The sequence below is a fragment of the Botryllus schlosseri genome, chromosome 12, assembly GCF_051294905.1.
Source record: "Botryllus schlosseri isolate E-star chromosome 12, Bs_hap1, whole genome shotgun sequence".
Lineage (NCBI taxonomy): Eukaryota > Metazoa > Chordata > Ascidiacea > Stolidobranchia > Styelidae > Botryllus > Botryllus schlosseri.
In genome coordinates, this window is record NC_137247.1 from 13,481,600 (window position 1) to 13,505,968 (window position 24,369).

General features: G+C 40.4%; 1 protein-coding gene across 1 annotated transcript; it reads left to right on the forward strand.

Moving 5' to 3' along the window:
• The first annotated feature begins 3,689 nt into the window (after positions 1–3,689).
• Positions 3,690–22,659, forward strand: LOC145451843 (glutathione hydrolase 1 proenzyme-like). Its single transcript, XM_080330070.1, has 11 exons — positions 3,690–3,950; positions 5,709–5,857; positions 6,653–6,845; positions 8,631–8,837; positions 8,895–9,004; positions 10,839–10,978; positions 11,439–11,635; positions 15,193–15,287; positions 16,793–16,974; positions 18,468–18,584; positions 22,082–22,659. Exons 1-11 carry the CDS (start codon positions 3,757–3,759, stop codon positions 22,238–22,240), a joined length of 1,743 nt encoding a protein of 580 aa, XP_080186196.1. The 5' UTR covers positions 3,690–3,756; the 3' UTR covers positions 22,241–22,659.
• Positions 22,660–24,369: the final 1,710 nt, after the last annotated feature.

Here is a 24,369-nt window from a genome sequence, read left to right on the forward strand (position 1 = left end):
TATTGTTGTGCTTGGCATAATTTGGCGACATAAGGAGTTATATAGACAGTTAGAAACCATGCGAGACGACAAATGCATCGTGTCATCGTAAAAGCTGTCGCATTATAATTTAGCAGCTAGTGGACGTTTGATGTGTGATAGCGATTCAGGTTTTTGGAGTGGTTTCAGAATGAAATTTCAAGTTCTCAAATCCGAAATCTGAAATTTTCGAGTTTAATATTGTCGAATGCTTGAAAAGTCAAAACGCCGACGTGGGTCGCAAAAACAGTTTTGGCGGGCCGCGTGTTTGAGGCCACTGTTCTAGACAATCAGCCGAGTTTGTGACACTGCTTTATTACCAAAATAAGAGATATGGCGCTACATAAGCCATGGTATAGATGCTGTTCACAAATCCCGGGATTTCATCGGGACCAATCCCGGGATCGGGATTGCTTCAAATCCCGGGATCCCGGGATCGGGATTTCCCGGGGTCCCAACGCTAGTGACGACGAAGTATATAGGCAGTGACATACGTTGAGGTGAGGCAGACAAGCTTCGCATGCTGAAATGTCGCATGCTTATCTGCCGCATGCTCTCTTGTCACGCCGTTAACCTGTCACCATGCTGATGTGTCGCTATGCTGATGTGTCGCATGCTCACATGTTAACATGCTCACGTGTAGCCATGCTGAATTGTCGTCATGCCGATGAGTCCCAATGCTGAATTGCTGATGTGTCACCATGCTTATTTGACCCCATGCTCATGAGTCACCATGCTCATGAGTACCCATGCGCATGAGTCCCTATGCTCAGCCGTCGTCATGATTAAAATTCGCCGTGTGTAAGTGTCGCATGCCCATGTGTGCCTACGCTCATGTGTCCCATGCTGATGTGTCCCCATGCTACTGTGTCTCCATGCTCACGCGTCGCCATTACAAAAAGTCGCCATGCGTAACTGTCGCATACTCAAGTGTCGCTTGCTTTTATGTCGCATGCGCATTTGTCCACGGACCGCATTTGGTACCTCACTCAAAACATTTGGTTTGTAAAAATAAAAAATAAAAAAATAAAAATGAAAATATGGTTATCTCCTAAAATTCCAGATATTTTCCGAGTGGGAAATATTGTCGGAAAATCTGCCAGAACATCAGAAGTCGACATGTACGGTATTCGGTGTAAATTTTCACCGTTTCAAACATCAAAACATGTTCTGGAGAGTTTTCTGAGGGGATTTGTAAATTTTAGTCACGTTTCAGTGATTTTCAAGATCTAGGTCAAGGTAATGTGCAAATTAAGACGGCATATGAGTCATAAACTAGTTTACTTTGCATGCAAATGGTTGGATATGACAAAAGAAAGTATATTGCGTTGTTTTAAGCCATAAACCGGACGGTAGGGGTCCGATTGAGTCTTGATCATGAACTTGACCTTGATGACCACTCACTGACCACGCCCATTTGTAAATTTTATATGTATTTTCCATTTTTCGATGTCTGACGAGCCGCGCGGTTTACAACCATGGTTGACGGCTTGTTCGAAACCAGGCAACAGTGGCTACGCACTGAAGCATCATATTTCTCTTTCTGACGCCATCCTGAGGGTCAGCCTTGAAATTTGAGAGAGAGAGAGATTTTTTTGGATAAAAAGTTTGTTTATTTAAACTTATTTAAAAACCTTAGGCATGTCATGGGGTGTCGATCAAGGGTTGGAATCGATAGAGGCCCACTTTTAAACTGGAACGGCCCAGATTCAAGTCTTGGTGGGGTCACGGTGAGAATGTGAAAAGTGAAGGTAAATTCTGCAAAATATGGCTCCACCTCGTAAGGGTTTTAAGCCGAAGTATATTGATATGGGATGGTTGGAACCCTCAAAATATTTGATTTGACAGTTATAGTACATATATTTCGTCAAAGGAGGTATATTTACCCTATATTTTCAATTGTCAATGTCAATTCAATATGGCGTCACAATTGAATATTCGTGACGTCATGGCTTAATAAATAAAAATAAATAAAAAACATGTTTTAAATAAGGATCTTGTTTTAAACATGTATGTTTTAAATTGATTTTTTGTTTGAAATGCAACCCTACATATACGTTTGAATTGTCCATCGGCGTCTAAATGGCTGGCGCCGAATGTTCCTGTCCTGCCAATCTGAACCCCACAGGAAAAATGCCTTCCTGCGAAGAAAAATTATTTGCCAGTGCAGAAATCGCTATTTGAAATCGTATGCGTCTTTTAATTTAGTACGTTTGGGCGATTTCAATATTTCTTGACATAGCAGACAGGAGGTCACGAAATAACATCATGTAAGGAAGTCATTATACCAACGGGTGCGCCCGAATATGTTTAATTATTATTTACGGGCCCTACATTTTCCAAGACTTCTCACTCAGTTCTACCGGTAAAATATGATTACGCGAGCAGAGAGAGGATAAAAAATTGATAGCAATATATATAAAATTCTCGATCGTATTGACTCATTCAGTCATGAATTATAGAAAATTTTCGCGCTTCGCGTGGTTAGGCATACATGCTGACTCACTATACAATGCAACAGATCTCGGTGACAAGTACTGGTAAAATCGTACCGGGTGATGGGGGTATGGGGAAGGTTGCTTTACCACCATATGGGGGCCCAAGACCAACGTTTAGGGGACTGACGAAGTGCTGTTTCGGTCCTGTGTCTGACTTACACCACGGTGTGTAAATCAAGCACAACATTTTAATCCGAATGATGCTTGCACGAAGGGACGTAGCACGTAGGGAGGTATAGGCACGTATAGGATTTATAACCGCGATATAATACTGAGTTAGGTTCTGTTGTCGTGTTCCACTCCACCCCTTATAGTTGTGAATATACACTCTCATTTCGCTAAGAGTGTACCTTCAATTGTAGGTATGTAGTATAGCCTTTCTTACGCAGCTTGCGCGTGGAAATTACTGATGTGATTACAAACAAGTCGACAACAGAATCAGTTAGCAGTTTGGGTTTATATATTTGTAGATCTAACCACAAGGGATTCAGATGCCTCACCGATCATGAAACTCACCGTGCGTCACTGCTCACAAGTCACAACACATATGCAAGCACCACCCCGCATTGCGACTAAAACAAAGGAAGCATTGAAATATGCCAACTTATATCGTCGTCAGTCGCAGATTAAAGCTCACTGCTATATTGGTTTATAACTGCTTTCAATCGGTCAGTTATTTTGCCAAAATCCTGATTTGTAAATAAACAAATAAATGTATAAAGCCGGTGTCCTCGCTGTCAACTGTGTTTCTTTTACTCGTGATAGATTTAAAATTGAATGCAGCATAACTAGCCAATAAGCCATGTTTGGGTCGCGAACTCCAACTAATTCCACATGCATTGCATTGGCGTTCGGAGCAACGCCCACTATATGCGTATTATCAGTTGACTCGCGACGCGAGAAAACGAGAGAATCGTGCGCGCCGCACGCGTGTCAGTACAGGTCGATTTTAAAAACATTTGTCACTCCTTGAAAAAGCGGTCGGACGGCTTGCCATAGTTGAGTGCATGCACATTTCACAATTTAGGTCAAGCAAACTATATATGTCAGTCGTCAGTATTAGGTCGTCCAGGTATAGCCAAAGTATAGTTGGAAAGGAAATAGGCACTATGAATAAGTCTGTTGGTACTACTGCCCACCAGGCTAAACCGAAGCAAGATTACACTTCCGTAATCATATCCTATTCGTTTCCAGTTCGTCTGTGAGAATTTGGTCGATCACTCGAATCACAATTATAACCATGGACGGTTCAACACATCATATAAATGGTGTTGATTCCAGTGCTATTTACCATGGCCAATATAAAAAGGCTGCAGTGGCGACTGACAATGTCAATTGCTCGGCAATCGCTCGGGATATTCTCAAACGAGGCGGGTCCGCCGTGGACGCTGCTATCGCGGCTATGCTTTGTGTCGGAATCCAGAATTGCCACAGGTAAGCCTATATTACTTATGATAGACCCCAGTATTGACCCTGTAATGATGTAGGCTAATGATGATATAGCCAACCGATTCCAGTGATATCTACACTGTCTAGAGCAGTGGTTCTCTGTCTGGGGTCCGCGAGACAATTTTCGAGGACCGCAAAGAACCTTTCAAAAATAAGCCCGATCCCTATGAAAATTATTCTTTTCATAAAACTGGTTTTCAAAATCAAACTTGAAGCTCGAAGGGACCCCAAAACTATTTTCGCAAATCAACATAAAATTGAGTATTTTCGGGCAGATGTGTTGATTTTCTTCGCGCTTCGCGCAATTAGGTGTAACTGCATTTTTTGATATTATTTTGGGCACCCCCTTCCGAAAAATAACGCAAAATGTATAGAAATGAATCAAACTGTATTTGCCATGATGACAGAACGGAATATTCTTAGTATCGCTTGACGCCGTTGGGAGTTGTGTAACCTGTGGGCGTAAGACTGTTAAGTACCGGTATTTCGGCAGTGTTAATTTGCGGCCACGACATATGAAGTTTCGAGCAACAAGCGAATCCACTTGGTGCACTCCGGGAAAGATCGTCGGAGTTAAAACCATTGTCCAAAATGAGCGCGGCATGTTGGGCGAAACCTTCTCTATTAACGAGTTCAAGTGCCAGCACCCAATGGTTCCGTCATTCCCATCTGAGACCCGTGATTCAAAGGGGACACGAGGCGCAAATGTATGTATCCGCACCCACATATTAGGGCTGTGTTGTCCGAAACGGGACAAAACAGAGCCAAGAATATATTGACAAAAGATTTATTCTACAACACAACCAAACGCTGATAGAATTCGGTCAACTCTGCTAGTAATATAATCAGTCAAGCTGAGCAGCTGTCTTCATTCATTTTTGCGATGCCAGCATGTAATGATAATGGTCGATTAATTGACTTCCTGCAGTCAATGCATACGGTACTACTGGATCTAGAGCTTTGTGGATTTTGGCCTCAGGAATATCGGAGATTGTAATAAGAATAAATTAAGGTCTATACCAGAGGTTCTCGAAAGTGGCCCTTGACCCCCCAAGACCTTGATTAATGAATAAAAACATGTATATTATCAGGGCCCAATATTATCAACGAAATTTATAGTTTGGTATTTTATCTCAAATGCCTTGAAACTTCGACTGGTCGTATCACGGTATCCAAAACATACGAAGCTACGCACGTTAACGGAAATGAAGTTTCCGTGGAGCCGTGATCAGCTCACAACATTGTTACTAAAGTCAAATGAAGCATAGGTATAGCCGAAATAATACGAAATTCTTTTTATGTGTTGTAGAACTAGTGCTATTTTCTTTGTGGTCCCATAAAAGCTACTTAGCTGAACATTCCATATCATCTATGCTCCTGTGATGTGATAATGGATGATACTCGAATACTTGACAATAGGGATCCACGGTCGTTCCGAGTCACAGTCTGGGGGACATGACTCAGAAAAGGTTGACGGCCACTGGTCTATACTGTCCGCTTAGTGTTGTTTCTCAAGTTATTACCAAGAGATAAGATGGTCTCATGTAGCAATGAGACGATCAGAATTACCCCCTTAAATCCTCAGTTTGGGTTTGTCAACATCGTATCAAATCAGCAGTGACTTTGACTTGACTCAGCGGTGAAATGAAAATAACTTGACTTGACTCGAGTCAAAACAATAAAAGAAATATTGACTTTTGAATTTGTAAAAATCCTGTTCAAATAACTTATCTTGTTCACTAGCGCCGGGATTGGAGGGGGCACCGTGATGACAGTTTACGACGCCAAGACCGGTGATTCAATCTTCTTCAATAGCTTGTCAAAATCCTCATCCAAGGCATATTATGGCGTTTATGGAACTGATGAGGAAACCTTTTATCGAGTATCGCAAGGTATGGCTATTACCGAAAAGAGTGTGCCTTCGCAACCAAAGGCTGGTACATGAAAACAGAACCTCTTATAATTTAGAGAAACCTCGTTCTCGCAGTGTCAATAGAATATTTCACCGCCTGTTGGCGACTAAACAGCATTTCTTCATTGCGTGTATTAATTCAGGGCCAACTTGAGCCAATAAATCAATATCAATCGGCGTTTTCTTCTCTGTATATTAGGGCTGTTAAAGGAAACGTACTTCCAAATATTGCTCGCTTGGCGATTAAATCGTCATGTTGCCCGAAAATGCGATCCATTCCAACCGGTAATCGCGAAGCTCTTACAGTTTCAAAATGTATGAATTTATAATCAATTCTTTTTTAATTCAAATTTTACTGGCTACCCCATGAAATTGCTCAGTTAATAAATAAACGGTGCATGACAATTTTGGTAATTTTTAACGTGTAGAAACTAAGTTATTTGAGTTTTTAGGTAATAATTCTGGGATTACCCACCGTCAATGCTATTTTTCAAATCCAAAACTTCCAACTGCGATAACTTCGCCTCTAGGGTTGGAATTAGCAATATGACGTCCCGTGACGCCATGGGTTCACGTTCGCGTTCACACAGAACCATTTAAAAAGGTTCGTGTGAACGCGAACCGTTTTTGAAAGGATCTGTGTGAACGCGAACCTTTTTAGAGCCTTTCAGGGGTTCGCACCATCCCTAGGAGTTAGTAATGACAGTCGATAGGATATTGTAAAGCAAAATAGCATTTTCGAAAATATTGTACTCGTAAATACTCTAATTTGTAGGAGCTACTGCAGTTGCTATTCCCGGATGCATATCTTCTTTTTGGACTGCACATCAGCGTTACGGAAGATTGAAGTGGAAGGAACTGTTTTCTCCCGCTATCAGGATGGCTGCTGAAGGAATCAGAATAGAAAAAGCCCTCGCCGAAGCTATTCAAAAACAAGAACAAAATATTGAAACGTTGCCAAGTTTTAGGTAATCTTTCGCATAGGATTTGCTCTGCAGTGGGGAACCTGATTTCCATTTCGAGAGGGTCGCATTTCTAGCCTACACATGCACACATGCCTGGCGAGTTCTACTGTGGACACTGGACAGACGCTATTACATCACAATAGCAAGCGGTCTGATGTGCAACAATTGTTAGGCAATTTTCACGTGATAAAGTAGAATCGGAATAAAATAATTAATTACGATCAATAAGCAAAAGTGTTCTAAGTAGTCAACATAGCCACTTGAGCAGAAGTAGAAGTAATGTCGTACATTTCTCCTCAATTACAAGTAGGCAATAAGAAGCGATTTTCTGTCCAGTTGAAAATACACGGAAACTTTCGAGTATAATTCTAAAAAATTCTAAATGCGACTTTTTATTGCAACTTTTGGTTAAATTAAGTGCAACTTTCTCACGATTTTAGTGCAACAAAGACTTGTCCTACTAATGACACTACAAATAGAAGAATTCCGAAAATATATTTGACTATAGCGTGTACGGGAGCTATTTAGCCTGACTTGACAATTTCAGACGTAACGTTTACTACTTTTTAATTTTGAAAATCAAAAATTGTAAAAAATAAGCAGTTTCAAGTAAGATAAATAAGCAGTTTCAACTAGGGATGGTGTGAACCACTGAAAGGTTCAGGTTCGTGTGAACGCGAACCTTTTTAAAAGGTTCTGTGTGAACACGAACGTGAACCTCATGACGTCACATGACGTCATATTGCTAATTCTAACCCTATCTTTCAATGAAGTGATCGTCTATATTAATGTACACGATACCTAGCGACGACTTGGGCCACATAATGCAACAATTCTGAAGTACATATTGGTGTTTTAAACGTCGCTAAATGTATCAACTGAGGCAATCAAAGGATATAATGCTACCATAAAATCAATATCTTTCGTCGCTTTGCCAACAATTTCGACGAGGACTTACCAGGGAATATACGCTTATCCCTTATCGGTCTAGGCCAGACCGGACAATGTATTCAGTGTCTGAGTATTGCTACATTGATATTGATCAGAGTGTAAAATGGGTTTCTATATGTGCTACCGATATTACCTCATTAAGAAGTTATACAACAGTAGCCAACTCCGCAATCGCACAGATTTGGTCTTAATGATACAGTAAAGATATGAAGTCCAGAGTGACCCCATACGCCTTCTCGAATTTTTACATCAGAAAACGATATCAATCTTGTTGATTGGTTGTATAAGTATCCTTCGCTGACTACGTATTTCGCTCGTGATGTTGTGTGATTGCGGGTCAAACTCACAGCAGAGAGTCACTAAATATTCACAAACGGAAAACTGGATAATTCGAGCAAATTTTTGTAACAAAGCAAGTAAAAAATTTGAGATTGTCAAGGTGCATGCTCGTTTAGTGTTGATTTTGAATGCTGCCAGTGCCATGCATGGAGTGGCCCGCAGTTGAAATGCAATAAATTTGAACCAATGAAGTGAAAATGGCAATATATGAAAAAGGTTCACAGTGCAGAACCTACTAAGGTTCTGTTGTGAACGCGAACCTCTAAATTTCCGAGGTTCACACACAGAACGCGAACGTGAACCTCACGTTCACACCATCCCTAGTTTCAACCACTTCGGCCAATCCGTCGAAATCATTTCGTTGGGAACTTGGAATAGTTTCAAGAAATAACCATGGGTATGGGTACACATTTAAAAAACAAAACGGGCCGCATGATCGTTGATCATGGCAAGTACGTAAATTGTACGCGACCAAAATTGCGATTCAATATTTTACAGAGAACATTTCATGCACCCGAATGGAATTTTGAAAAGAGAGGGCGATACGCTAAGAATGCCGAAATTGGCCGAAACTTTGCGTAAAATTTCGAAGCAGGGCCGGGCAACATTTTATCGAGGAGAGGTGGCTGACATGATTTTGGATGACATAAAGGGACATCCGGACGGAGACTCTGTTTTGACCGCTGCGGACTTCGAAAATTTTAGGTAAGTCGTTTCTAACTGCGATCTTGCCATAGTGAAAATGCATGCGGTTTCTTCTAGAACGGAGTCGTCGACCTTATTAGAGTTTGATCTGAATGGTTTGACCTTCTTGGTACCGACATCACCGTGTGGGGGTCCTATTACGTGTAGTATTCTCAAGATATTGAAAGGTAATGATTTTGGAATGATACTCACCCTATGTGTATCTCTAGAGCTGTCTAGATATGAGAGGGCAGATAGAGGGCTACGTGATAATTACCGTTTTTCTAACAACCTTCGGCTTAATGTCGCCAGTATATTATCCTCGAGTAAGCCTTCATTCAATCCCTTCAGCAGCACGGAAGAGCTGCCGCAATAGTCACCACGACGAGATATATCAGTGTTCATATCCGGTGAGGAATTTATACCCGCCACAGGTTGTAAGGGATGGATCTGGCATTAGGCTTATCTAGTATTATAAATAAGGTTGCATTTAAAACAAAAATCAATTTAAAACAAGCACGTTTAAAATATGTTTTTTATTCTTTTGTTTGTTTTCAAGTCATGACGTCATCAATATTTTATTGTGGCGTCATAGTGGATTGGAATTCACAATTGAAAACATAGGGTGAATATAGCTCCTTTGACGAAATATCTACGTGCTATAGTTGTTGAACCGACTATTTTGAGGGTTCCAACCATCCCATGTAGTATACCTCAGCTGTCGGGTGGCAGTCGTCCGTAGACTCATACAGCATGTTTTTGGAAAGTACTTACGCGATTACAGCGTAATTAAACAACTTAAAAAAACACAATTTTTATTTTTCAAAAGGCCTTTGTTTAAAACACCGTTTGAAACATGTTTTAAATAAAGTCTTTTAAACAACCATTCGTTTTAAATGCAACCCTAATTATAAACCTAGTTCTTTCCGTATTTGTGTAGAGACCATCTTTTTGCGCCATTTGGGATGTATACGATAACAGAACCAACTTCATCCTCGGGATATATAGGAAGGGGTATGTTTGACCGTTTCACGACCATTTTTGCGCCCTATTCTATATGATGGGTTGTCCAAATACACGATTTTCGTTTTATGCCATTGTGGTGAATTCTTGTGTGGAATTGTCTCGTCATATACATTTAGTTAAGCGTTAAGTGTCTCGCTCCTAATTTGTCGTTTCTTGGTACCTTATAGATGCTGGCCTATAGCTGTGTTGCGTATAGTCCTCGTTTTCAGTTAATAAAAGCCTTGGTTACTCTGTGAAATAAAGGTCATCACACCCATAATACACCAAGAAACCTTATTTACCACGCGTATGATATCGAGTATAGTATCGAAGTATCGAGTAGTACAGAATGTTATATTTATAATATCTATACATATGTTTAGGTAGTAATGCAATAATATGGTCCAAGGTATCTGGTTCGAGATGTCTCTAATACTAACACCATAATGGCAAACTCGCTGCTTAATTGCGATGCATAGAGAGGTGCAAATTTGCAACGTAATTCAGACATGTGGTATCGTTTACAGCTGCTGTTTGAAGCCATTATCGAGTCGTTGCCCTCTTTACGTTTTGAGAATATTCCGTCTCCCTGTATATATGGATTTATGTAGGCTATGGAGTAAAAATAACAGGAAAATAAAATTTCAATCTGCATGCGACACGACGTCGGGAAATTCTCAGTGCTGGAGTGTTGATTTGCGGTAATTTTGGAATTTATCCCTTTGCTGACGACAACAGTGGGCTGTTATGTTATTAACGAGCCTGTTTATTTGTCATGAGTAACGTCACGTGGAATATTTTTTTGTCCGTTACGAATTTGGCGCATCATATTTACTGTCGCCAGTTAAGTCAGCCTGAAATCTTGAAGCAGATAATTCGGCAATACGAATATTTTTGTTGGGATAATAAGATGGGCAAGACTGAAGTTTTGAAAAACACCAATTAAGCTTTTCCGACTAACTCTGTGACCCTCAAAATCATCATCTGACGCACCGGTCAAGAACCATTGGTTTACAGGCTTCAATCTGGGACCAGATTGCATCAAGGATCACCACTCCAAACTTCGAACTTATCACCGAATATTGGAGGCATTCAAGGCGGCGTATTTGCAAAGAGTGGGTCTCGGAGACCCCGATTATAACGAGGAAATTCATGAGGTTTGCCAAACGGTGTAATTCTAAATCTAACACCTATATCAGTCATTCCCTGCGTGTGGCCTACTTGCTATAGAAAGAGTAGGATACTCAACATTTTCGAACCTCGCTTTCAATATTCGCCTTTTCGCGGTCTTTCTCCTCTGATACATGCTATACTTCAGTGCGTTACAGTTTTATGAATTCATAAGTACGAAGGCTTACATAAGTACGACTACTATTAACATTATTACGGTGGATTCAAATGATGCCTATCGCCAGATTAGATGTAATAATAAGTTATGCTGAAAGGATTACTAAGCCCGTATCTTATAATTGCCTTGAGAGCTATGGAAAGGCGAGAATAATTATATGACAACAGTTAAAAGCTATGTAGACTTGCATCATGAAATTATTAACTCGGCCACTAATAACACGTTATCAATTTGAAATATTGACGATGACGGGATCTCCTTTACCGCAGTTTGTAAAACGGCTAATATCAGATGAATTCAATGAGGAGCAAAGAAAAAGAATCAGCAATGAAAAGGCCGGCTCTAGCTTACAGTTTGGGGTTGACTTGACGCCTTATTTCCCCCCGGATGATGCGGGCACATCTCATATCAGCATCTTGGATGAATTCGGAAATGCTGTGTCTATGACCAGCACCATAAATTATTAGTAAGTGTATACTGCTGTCTAAAAATACAATTAAATGTCTCCATCACAACACATTGATAGGCAGAATTCAGAAAATGATTTGGACGTTGGAGAGCGTGCAGCAATTTGAGGAGCAGTAAAGTCCTATTATTTGTGTTCAACGCGTTTGCAAATTCCCGAACTATACAGCTCGAGACACATGGGTTAGGGCTAGGGTTGCATTTAAAACAAAAATCAATTTAAAGCAGACATGTTTAAAACAAGGCCCTAATTTAAAACATGTTTTTTTATTTTATATTTTTAAAGCTACGACGTCGCGAATATTCAATTGTGACGTCATAGTGGATTGACATTGACAATTGAAAATATAGGGTAAATATTGCTCCTTAGACGAAATATCAGTACTATTGATATTGAACCGATTATTTTGAGGGTTCCAACCATCCCATATCGATATACGTCGGCTATATCGGTTGGTAATTGTCCGTATAGGCTCATACAGCATGTTTTTTGGAAAGTATTTACACAATTATGGCATTAACAACTTGAAAAAACACAAATTTGTTTTTTGAACGAAGGGGTTTGTTTAAAGCAATGTTTAAAATATGTCTTGAATATCGATTGAGGCCATGGCGCTTTACTCTTGGGCGCAACCTGCGGGTGCATCGTCGGCATTTCAGCGCTGACCATTTCCGCGCCAGGACACACCAAGTCATGAAGGTTTGGCCAACATGCGACCTCACGAGAAATGCGCCGCCAAAAAGTTAAATGCTAACGATAAAGTCCTGCCCCAAAATTATCACCCGTATGTTGGCCCGAACCTTCGATACTGATATGTCCATTGACTATAGCCTAGTCCTAATCAAATCAAAAATTTGGATTTGAATAAAATAGTATTTACGGTAGGCACGACAATAATAAATAATTAAAGAATTGGTCACCGTAAATAATATTTTATTGATAATCCAAATTTTTCGACGACAATAACTCCGCTTCCACTGGTTGGAATTGAACCCGATTTGGTGAACATCGTTCTTATAGACAACCTAACACTTTCATAGGGTGAACAGGAAATTTGCAAATTTGTTGTTAGTTATTCTTATATAATAAATAGAAACTTTCTTCCCCTATAGCAATGCGGCTAGCTAGGGATGGTGTGAACTTCTGAAAGGTTCGGGTTCGTGTGAACGCGAACCTTTTTGAAAGGTTCTGTGTGAACACGAACGTGAACCTCGTGACGTCATATTGCTAATCCCAACCCTATCTTTCAATGAAGTGATAGCCTATAATAATGTACACGATACCTAGCGAAGACTCGTGCCACATAATGTCGCATTGCTGTAGTAGGCTACATATTGGCATTTTAAACGTCGCTAAATGTATCAACCGCGGTTATCAAAGGATATAATAATCTCATAAAATCAATACATTCCGTCGCTTTGCCAACAATTTCGACGAGGACTTACCATGAAATATAAGCTTACGCCTCAATGGTCTTAGCCAGACCGGACAATGTGTTCGGAGTCTGAGTATTGCTACATTGATGTTGACCAGAGTGTAAAACGGGTTTCTATACTCGCTATCGATACCATAAACAACAAGTTATATAGCAGTAGCCAGCACCTTAATCGCACGGATTTGGTTTTAATGAGAGAGAGAGAGAGAGAGAGAGAGTCTTTATTTTCATCGAACCAAAATACATAACAAACGGCAGTGATGGTGTTACAGAAAATATGCGTGCACAGTATTCGGTATTAGATAGGAATGATCGATAAGACCGTGAAGGTCATCTAGTCTGATCACACCAGCATCAAACAGGTAGCCTACACTTGACTCAGAACAGTGATAATGATACAGTAAAGATATGAAGTCAAGATTGACCCCGTACGCCCACTCGATATTTTATGTCAGAAAACGATATCAATATCATTGATTGGTTGAATAAGCATCATTCGCTGACTACGTATATCGCTCGTGATGTTGTGTGATTGCGGGTCAAGCTCACAGCGGAGAGTCACTAAATATTCAAAACGGAACGCTGAATATTTCGAGAAATTTTTGGTAACAAAAAAGCAAGTAAAACTTTTAAGGTTGTCATGGTGCATGCTCGTTTAGTGTTGATTTTTTATGCAGCCAGCGCCATGCATGGAGTGACCCGCAGTTCAAATGCATTAAACTTGAACCAAAGAGATCTTATAACGAAGTGCAAATTACAATTTACCAAAAAGGTTCACAGTGCAGAACCTACCAAGGTTCTGTTGTGAACGCGAACCTTTAAATTTCAGAGGTTCACACACAGAACACGAACGTGAACCTCACGTTCACACCATCCCTAGCGGCTACTGGTTGAAATTGAACCAAATTTAATGTGTAGGCTTAAATTAGGTAACCTAACAATTTTATCAAGTAGCCAGTACGATTTGAGAAAAAAGTCATTTTTGAAGACCCCTGTGTACGCAGCTTAAATTCTCCTCTGTGATTGGCAAGATACGGGTAAGGTAATTGTATTGTGTTTTGATTTATTGCTTTGTGTGACTACTAAATCAACTAAGAATGTGGTAGAGATCTTTGCTCACATTAAATTTAGTACTGCACCAAGCTCCTAACTTTAACATGAATGGTTGACAACACTGAGCAGTAGGCTATCATCCTGTATGATACGATGAATAAATATTCTGACGATTTAGTTATTTAGCTCTCAAATACAAGTAACCTATATTTAGGTTAGACCAAAAAGCTTTAAAACATCTTTAATGTACAAATGGCATCACTCTCAAAACTTGTACAGTAGCCTACAGGGCCTTTTCGATTTCCACACGCAGTGCGCTGTAGGATACAATACCTAGTTGAAAACATTTTGTGGGAAACACCCCGAGCTATCAATATAAGTATCAGTTTATTAATATTTTCATCATTTCAAAACGCCACAAAACTTCAATACAATGAAAAGATAGGAAGGTGTCGAAACGACTCGAAGTAGCTAGCGTGACGGGAGTGTTATAACGGGGAATTGGCAATCCAAAAGTACGCCTCATTCATTTTATATGAATTAAAATAAACCACTGCATTCATGTAAACATGATCTGTGGATATTTCGCAATGAGAGCAACGAAAAACGTTGTGATTTGACAAATTTGTCGAATGTTAGTTTGCAATGAGGGATATATAGAACTATTGTCCTACTATATAATCACATGTTTTTACTACACCATCTACTGCGATGCCATTTTTCTTCATCCCCTGCCCACCATCCTATACCGCCCCCCTGAGCCCAGCGTCCCCCATTTCGCTCTCTGAGCGTTTCCGCCCCCTTCAAAATCCAAATCACCCCCTGGGGGGCGCTGGAGACAAGGTTAAGAACCATTGGTTTAACACATGCAGCAGCCATTCAGGGTCCGTGCTTCCTGTCGTCTTTTGGCGGGCTCTTGCCTCTTAGATGTTTGCCATCAATAATCTACATGCTACAGCATGAGCCTTCACAACGCAGCATTTTCGAAACTTTTGAGAGCCACTGACCTGAACTATACTAATTTCAGTAGAGATATAATATCGGTACCGTTTCACATTCACCATTGCAGCTTTGGATCCAAAATCATTGGCCGCCGGTCCGGTATTATTTTTAATAATGGAATGAAGAATTTTTCAATTCCGTCAAAGAATATGAACCAAAGCGGTGAGTAAAGTGTATCATCGATATGATATGCAAGAGAATGGTCGTGTATTTTACGGTATTTTGTAAGTCAGATAGTTCATGGATAACTTTGAATTGTTTATTTGACCTTTATTTCTATAGCTCCGGTGTATAACGTGGCCCACGGACCAACAAAGTTAGTGCATGTACCCGTACCGTCGCAGTGAACCAACTCACCACGATATAGAAAGTGGGAGATGCAAAGAAATTTTTACCGCATATATGTGACTTACCTTGAAAGTGCACATTTCATTCATTTCATATAACAGACCAAATTACGATTTAAGGCCGACAATTTTTCGAGTGAAATGTTAGATATATAGCAGCTGGTTGCCCGACATATGAGCAATGAGCATGCGACCATAGATAACTAACCTACGGTAATTTGTGAAATGTTCTTATGCTCTAATTCTAATTCTAATCTAATTTGTGAAATGTCTCTGTGCTCTAATTTTAGTTTTAATCTAATTTATTGTTGTCCGAGTCATTTTGCACCGAGTTAACAAGAATATCACTCTCGCGCAGGGAAATCCAGTGGCAATCTGCCATCGCCTTACTTGCACCGTGCAGTCATAGTAGTTATTGTGACGAATACTATTAACCTGCTAGCATATTAGCTTGTAGTCTTGTAGTCTCGTGGTTACCACAAAAGAAGAAATATTTTGTTAAAGTAGAGTAGTACAAATATCATGATCATAAACGCCATTTTATTTTGAACGATGAGCGACGCACGATACCCTACAACACTGTACGACGACTAATGAATCGATATTGGGGCTAGCCAGACATGTTACTAGGTTAAAGACTACCTCATCCTAAAGATTGATCTTGTGGGGACGTCCTATAGGCCGTTTTCTAAGCGTCTCAGCCTTGGCAGTGTCTGGGCCATTGTACGTCAAGCCTCAAGGCAGTATGCTTATTGATATCAGCAGACTCTCCATCGATGGAATGCTGTTGCCATCGCCGAAGCCGTTTCAGCTAGTGTGGAATAGTGTTATTGGGCACAGGCGAATAGCTTATTTTGAAAAAACAACAACAATTTGAAACTGAAATTAATTGTAGGATTTCGAAATGCTTCATTTCGCGTATTTCCAAAATCTCAATCAGCTCAACCGCGGCGATTGCGGTGACCCCTGCCATAGAAAAAACGAGCCAAGCTTGGTGCAGGCCTACATACGTTAACCGTTCTACTGAATATGGGAGTGGACTGTGATTTGATAAGAACTGATTTTTACGGTATTCATTTCCCATTCACAATTTCATTCAATTTCCAAGTTTTTGCGAATTCAGTGATTCTAATTCTAATTCTAATGTAATTTGGCAAAAACTGTGTAGCTCTAATTCTAATCAAATTTGGGGATTTTCTAGTTGTCCAAGTCTTGAAAGTAGGCCTATTCGTAAAAAGAATATCAACTTTCGAAAGAAATTTGATGCCTTCAATTGCTGTATATGTTGTTAGTTACTGTGTTGCAACGAATTATTTATAGATGTTCCGGAAAAGGCCACGTTTCCAATAGCAGTTCCAAGTAACCTCATGGGTCCTAATAAACGACCGCTATCGTCTATGTGTCCGATCATCGTTCTGGACAAAACTCAGCCCAGTAGATCCAGAGTTCAGATGGTAATTGGAGCTTCCGGTGGGGTTAGAATACCAACAGCTATCTCTTGGGTGAGTTTCCCGATATTGAAATATTATGAATCTGACAAAGACAAGGTCTAAGGGAGACCGGGGACAAATTTAACTAGGGGCAAATGTAACAATCGACCTCACCGCTAATAGGTTGGAGAAATCAGCTTGTAATTTTAAGTGCGCATGCAGAAGGTATCTCTCCTATTATACCTGGAGTTACGTTGAGCTACGACGCGAAACCACGGAATAATTTTAAAAAAACGAAATTTTTGGCCCTCGAGTAAATATTTTCTGGTCTGGAATATTTTGTTTAGACGAATAGTACCCCAGTTGGTTACAACGTAATATATGTAGCTGGAACAATGTTACCATAGTCTACCGTGATGACAGAAAGATAGGGACTTGCATCGCCGCGAAGGTACCATACTGAGACACTAATCATGGCCGAGCGTGTCAGGGGCAATCGTAACACTCTGTTACTTTTGCCCCGTTACAATATGTTATCAATTCTGAATGTCTTTGTTCATATGTTGGTATTACCATTTATCTACTGCAGAATAATCTTGCAACAGCCAGAAGTTCATGAGAACAGATACTACCTTGCAATACCAATTCTAACATGATCATCTGTCGAAACGGCCATACAAAAGTGGTGATGTGAATCTTACGGTTCGGTTATTTCCGTGATTCCACTATGCACCCTTTCTCGTGGTGATCGACTTTTGGTGTGTCGACCTTCAATGGTCATTGGTCATGACTAAATCCTCATCCCCTGACTTTGATCATGGCCCATTTACATTTTGATATTTGGTGTGAACAATTAATTTTAATTTTGTACAGCACAGAAGAATGTCATTATAGCTTTGACGCCACGCAATGCCGTGTCTTCGTTTTGCTACACTATCATCGGCCCATGCAACCACGATATGTTAGCCGGGTCAGTTTGGTACCTTCGCAGGTGACCGAATGACCAACCCATTATGCACGGTGAACAACAGAACCTTGGTACAAGTGGTCGAATATGTGTAAGGAGATGATGATATTATTGTGTTTCTTGTACACTTTAAGCTTGAACAAGACACGAATGACGATATTGTATTCAGATGCCATAAATGCGATGGGGCGTAGCCTGGAAGCATTCAAACGTCTCTTTCTTTAGTTTACTGCAATATAACAATTTGTGCTTCCGTTTTCGTTGTTCATTTCGTTTGTTTTTAGTTATAAATAACACTGTTATAATTGCCCCCAAGGGTGGTACAATTGCCCCTGGGTACGGGGCGATTGTAACATTTGAGCGGCGATTTTCGCGACCCAAAATTTCCATGATTGATTGTTGATTGAGTTCCATTTTAGTTTTTATATCAACTATCGAGTTGTTAGCTTCTTTATATTAAACTTTGGAAATAAAATTTCCACGAGAAAAACTCGTAATGTTGGAAAATACAAAAAGTGTTACAATTGTCTCCGGTCTCCCTACTTTAAACCGTTTCGATATGCATGTTCAGAGGTGACCAAGGGAAATTATACTTCAGGTCCTAATCAATCATTTGTGGCTAAACATGAGCGTGGAAAAGGCTATAATGACACCAAGAATTCACGCACGTGTCGGGAAACAGCTTGAATTGCAAGTCGAAGAGGATGTGGATGAGGTAAGTCTTTCTGGTAAAGTGATAAACCCGATTGTGACTGCTGGAGAAAAGTATTTCGGTATGGCTGTAAGCTCTAGAGGTTCGGTCAGCATCTAGACCAGTGGGTCTCAAGCTCAACGTGGGCGATATCGCCCCCAGTGGGTGATATTGAGAAACAGAGGGGCAAAATACATAAGGGGCGACTGGGGAGCGAAAATGTTAGTACGTCCAGTGAGACACGGTCAAAAAATGCACGTTAAGACGGCTTATTCTGCGACGGGAAACAAAAGTTAAACGCAACAGAAAATCGACACGGAAACCAAATTTCCGAGCACCTACCACCTCAGGAAATGGTCTTTATTTAGTAAATTCACCAGTGATCCTAGTTAGGTGAATAAATTTCCCGAATATATGTCCTCTTTTTCCTATTCGGAAATATTGGGGGGGGAGGGCGGCGAAAATTTGTGCGGAGATCAATGTTCCCCCTAATTCTTCACGAGTCTGCTCACACTCACCAACTCACTGCGCGGTCCTTTGGACAACAGTGCGTAATGACTAAAACAAAGGTCATCACTAGGGCGATTTGTTACCTAAAAAACGGAAGATTTAAAAAAACTATATTTTGACATTTTCTGACTTTACAAACTTAATTTTGACCAAATTTTGACCTAACGTATGCAAATTAGCTGTTTTCCCCCATAATGTTAGAATTGTACTACTTATTCTCATTTCTGGTTCGAACTGTCTGTCTTTACGACGTAGTTTGGCCTGAAAAAACGTTTTTGACTCAAAACCGGACATATTTTTACATGAAAAAACTTTATTTCAACGAAATCTGGCCCTATGAAGAATTCCAGTAGTTACATCACGTATTATGATAGAAATAATTATAATTTGTTGCAGTACTACGAAAGATACTTTCCTACATTCTTGGGTGGAAAGTGTCTCTCCTTACTAAGTAGCTCGCCAAGAATGGAGAAAGAACGTTTAACAGTAGCATTTGTTGGCTGACAGCAATGAAAATGTGCGTGAGTACACTGCTGGTGACACACCGTGTTGCTTCATTCTGACAATGGTGTCTACGTCACGATTTTTCATAATGCGCATCATGATATTAGAACCACGCAATGCCCACGTAGTCTTGCTTCACTTAGGATATTGCGGTGCGTTGAGCATAACGCCATGTCAACCTATTTGTTTCATTTGAATGTTTATGATTCTCAATGAGCAGACAATAGGCAGTCTACAAAGGTAGGCCTATAAAGCGGGCTACAAACTGTAAAATGTCAATCGATAAGTTCACGATAAGTGCAAAATCTGCGATACAAACGAAATGCAGGTTGCAAAATATTTTTGACTTTGTAAAAATGTTGACATTTTTTGACCTATAACGCTACAATGCTACAATTTTGACCTAATTTTGACTTCTCTTAACATGTCAAAAAAAATCGCGCTATATAGTCATCAGTCATCATCTTCATTAAACTGCCGAATCACCCAATTGTCTCGTTAATTTTGTGGTGTTGACTAAAAAATTGGTCATCACTTTGATTGGACCTGCAGAATTACACACTTTGATTTTTACTTGTGCGCAGAGACCGTGTCAGCTCTGCGCAATTGCGCATGCGCGCAGCTTAGAGGGAACAGTGGTCGAGATTGACAAGGGGGCGATTAGACGAAAAAGGTTGGGAACCACTGCCAGACTTAGCCCAAAGTGACTAAAATTCGCAGGGCTCAGTCGGGTGGCCTATCACGACGACAATATGTCGCTGAAATCAAATTCTGTTTGCGTTCAGGGAACCATACCTATTTCACCTCAAAATAATAGGAGTGACAAAAATCTAGCGCTAATGACTCCAGGTGTCAGCGTATCCCTGTAAGATATATTGCAAAATTGCCCCTTATATCTTTCAAATGACTTATTACGACATGACTTATAATTGCAGAATTGTTTGGATTCGCGCATCGTGGGGAGAGCTTGTATGTTGTGTAGGCCTACATAGTGGGTCCGTATAGGCAGGGCCGTAACAGCACTTCGTCAGCCCCCCCCCCCCCAAAAAAAAAACGTTGGTCTTGGGCCCCCCATAGGGTGATAAACCTAACTTATGGTGGGCTTCGCCCCCAGACCCCCTCAGGCTATACGCTGTTTACCGCAACTTGTCATCTACCTTAGCCTTGGGTGGGCGTTCAGGGAGTCAACTTTTCTGCATAAACGGTCAATATGATCAGGAATTGCATACATTTTGCTATTACTTTTTACCCTCTCTCTGCTCACGTAATCCGATTTACCGGTAGAGCTGAGTGAGGTGTGTTTGAAAAGGTAGGAACCTTCAAAATTAATTATACATCTCCGGGTGTATACCCGTTGGCAGGAACGAAACAGCACTTCGTCAGGCCCCCCAAAAAACTTGAGTCATGGGCTTCCATAAGGTGATAAACCTTCTCCCATCACGTTGTTCGCTTTTGCCGTTTAGTGAGCCAGCGCGAGGCGCGAATACTTTCGATAATTCATGATAAATCAGTCAAAAAGATCGGGAATTGCATACAGATTAAATACAGTATATCCTCAAGGTTACCGGACCACGACTGACCTATCGATCTCGCTTCCCATGACATGCCGCCCTATTTCTTGTCGCTTCCTTTTTCTATACTTTTTCTATACTTTCATTCAGTGTGCATGCCTCCTCTTTACATCGCCTAGGCCAAGGTGGGTGTCCGATTCCACAGACAACTCCTAGTCGCTTCGACATCTTCCTTTCTTTTCATTGTATCGCATTTTTTGTGGTGTATTGAACTGATAAAATTACTAATAAACCAATGATGATGATGATATTGCTCTGAATTTCTGATACTCTCTACTCAGATTTACCGGTATAGCTGAGTGAGGTGTCTTCGAAACTGTAGAGCCCGTAAACAATAATTAAACATATTCCGGCGAGCGGACCCGTTGGTATGACTTCGTTACATGATGGTGTTTCGTGACCTCCTGTCTGCTATATCAAAAAATAAAGAATCGCCTAAACGTACCAAACTAAAAGTTCACACGATTTCAAATTGGTATTTCTTCACTTGTCACATAATTTTTCCCTGCGGGGTGATATTTATCGTCTTGCGAGGTTCAGATTGCCAAGACAGGAACATTCGGCGGCAGTCATTTAGGCGCCTATGGACAAATAAACCTATATGTATTTTGTATATATAACGAAGTTTTCGGTCAGCATTAGGCAGTCCCTTTCGGCCAAGGTTTTCTCGCTGTCGATCGTTCTGGCACACTTCTTGGAGTCGCATATTACATGGCCTAAAACTTTATATGTCTTGGTGCGATGTGGCGCGGTAATGGCCAACGCCGATATGCCCATTTCTATAAATGTTGCGTATTTTTGTTGGGGGAAAAGTACCCAATAATAAAGATATTTGGCAACTCTAGATCGCGCCCAGCGCCCAATTGGGGGGTTTGGGGTGCGGCAGTTACTGGCCTGCGTATAGGAGATATCAGTACAAAGTGAATCGTATTTCAGAAAATCGTAGAAGGACTTCTGGAAACGATGAAACACGTCCTGTCCTCCAAACCATACGGCAAACCTGGCACAGTGGTTCAGATTGTATCAAAGATTCGATGCAATGGCATCGCTGCTGCTAGTGATCCTCGGAAGCATGGCAAAACCAATGGATATTAGCAACTACTTCCTTTATGAATCTTGGAACTTGAGTGAGTGAGTGTGTGAGAGAGAGAAGGAGTCGTGTGGATTAATATCAATATATTAACTGCAAGGCATTTCATTGGCGCTGGTAGAGAATTATATTTCTGGACATCATACCATTGATGTTCGTACATAATTCAGTTGTTTGTAAGCTTTATTATCGTTTGTGTGACGTTTAATTATTGACTATAGTGTGCAGTGTCAAGTAGCCTAACATCATCACGTGCCTAATCATGATCTTGTTATGGGTACAGGGTACATCTCCATGTTAATTGCAAATATATTTTGGAAACGTGGCTTTTGGCATCTTCCTTCGCGTAGCCTACATCATTATATATTTATCATCGTGCTTAAACTGTACTCATGCGAATATTTGAGATGATTGCAGCAGTCGACTTACGCACTCACTAAATTTAACACTGGAAACCATCCGCTCTTATTCGATATATAAATATAAGCTATTTGATTCAAGAAGTCGTAAATTCAGGAATATCCTCCTGAGCTCATTGCTCCGAGGAAATGAGTCGTTGCCGTTCGCGATTCCACCACCTCCAATCCTCCATGCATTTGCTTGTCAGTATTTCATGGCAGTTCATAACGCATCAAGAATGCGATACAAATGAACTAAGAGAATTGAGCCGAACCGAGTAGCAGAGTAAGCAGACATGCACCGGTAGTCAGTAGTCACCAGAGATGAGCATGGATTAGGATTAGGTTTTGAAAAAACAGGATTTGAGAAATTTTGTCGGATTTGGATTGGATTTGGATTAGACATTTTTTTCAGAACGGATTAGGATTTGGATTGGATTTACCTATTTTCTGGGAGATTGAAATGTCATGTGGCGAATGGCGACAAACTTATTCAGATCAGTTATTAATGTAATTATGGTTACTAAGTTATCTTGAATCAAGTGAATCGTTGGTTGTGAAAGAAAATTTTCGAATCCCTCCATTGCATAAATTAGTATTCTTCTGAATTTCCAGTTGGAATCCGATTAGGATTGGACATGGACTTGAATATGAAAAAGTTTTGGATTAGGATTTGGATTTGGATTTGAAAGTTCGGATTTGGATTGGATTAGGACATAGAAATTTCAAATCCGCTCATATCTGGCTAGTCACGCCAAATTGATTTTGTCAATAAATCGTGATCCGGTGATAATCTCAGGCACAGGAAGTCCGGAAGAATTCCGAAGATGAGATCTGATTTTATTGCGATAACCCTTACACATTTTCGTTTGAATTTCTTACATCATACATGTAAACATGACCATATCGGATCTGAATCGGACGACGACAACCTATATAGCCTACAACACTTCTTGAAAGCTTTGAAACGTGTCACTTGGAAATTACGAAAACGCTTTTAGAAGACCATCAAGGCCTATAGCTAATGATTAGCTGGAAGACAGTCGCGCCAAGGGCGATCAAATAATTTCAAGTTGTAGAAATTTGTAATAGGCCAATACAATATTCTATGACGATTTAGCAAGTAATTTTAACGTCCTCTTCCAGGTTCGCCCCTGCTTCAATTGTGATGCCCTGCAACGGTTTCGCTTACTGGTTTTTGCTTCACATCCATACCAAATAATTGATACTCTCTGTATGTACTATGTAGCAGGACAGAATTATTCATGCGAGCTTGATCAGTCAGTTTTTGTATTACATTTAGGCTTACATCTTGTTCAGTAGGCCTACTTCAAATGTTTTCATCAAGCACTGCGCAACACCGAAACCAGGGGTCACCAACCTTTTGACAACTAAGAGCTACTTTTTGATAATGATTGATGCAAGGGGCTACCATTTAATCCGGCCGCTCACCCGTCTGAATTTCCACTTCGATATTCATAGGGCAGTATAATCACATTGCGGTAAGACTTCTAAGACAGTCTTGTAAAATCAAAACATCTCATTTCAACTAGCTCGCCACTGGCATTTATTAGGAAATCATGAATAACTTCGCATCATGTTTGTATAAATAATGCAACAGTCAACTCAGATCAAGTCACCTTCGGACTGGACATTTTGTTATCTCTTTCTATATCAGTCAGTGGGAAGACTCGCATTGCATGTTATCAGCTAGGGGGCTGTACTCTGGTATGTAA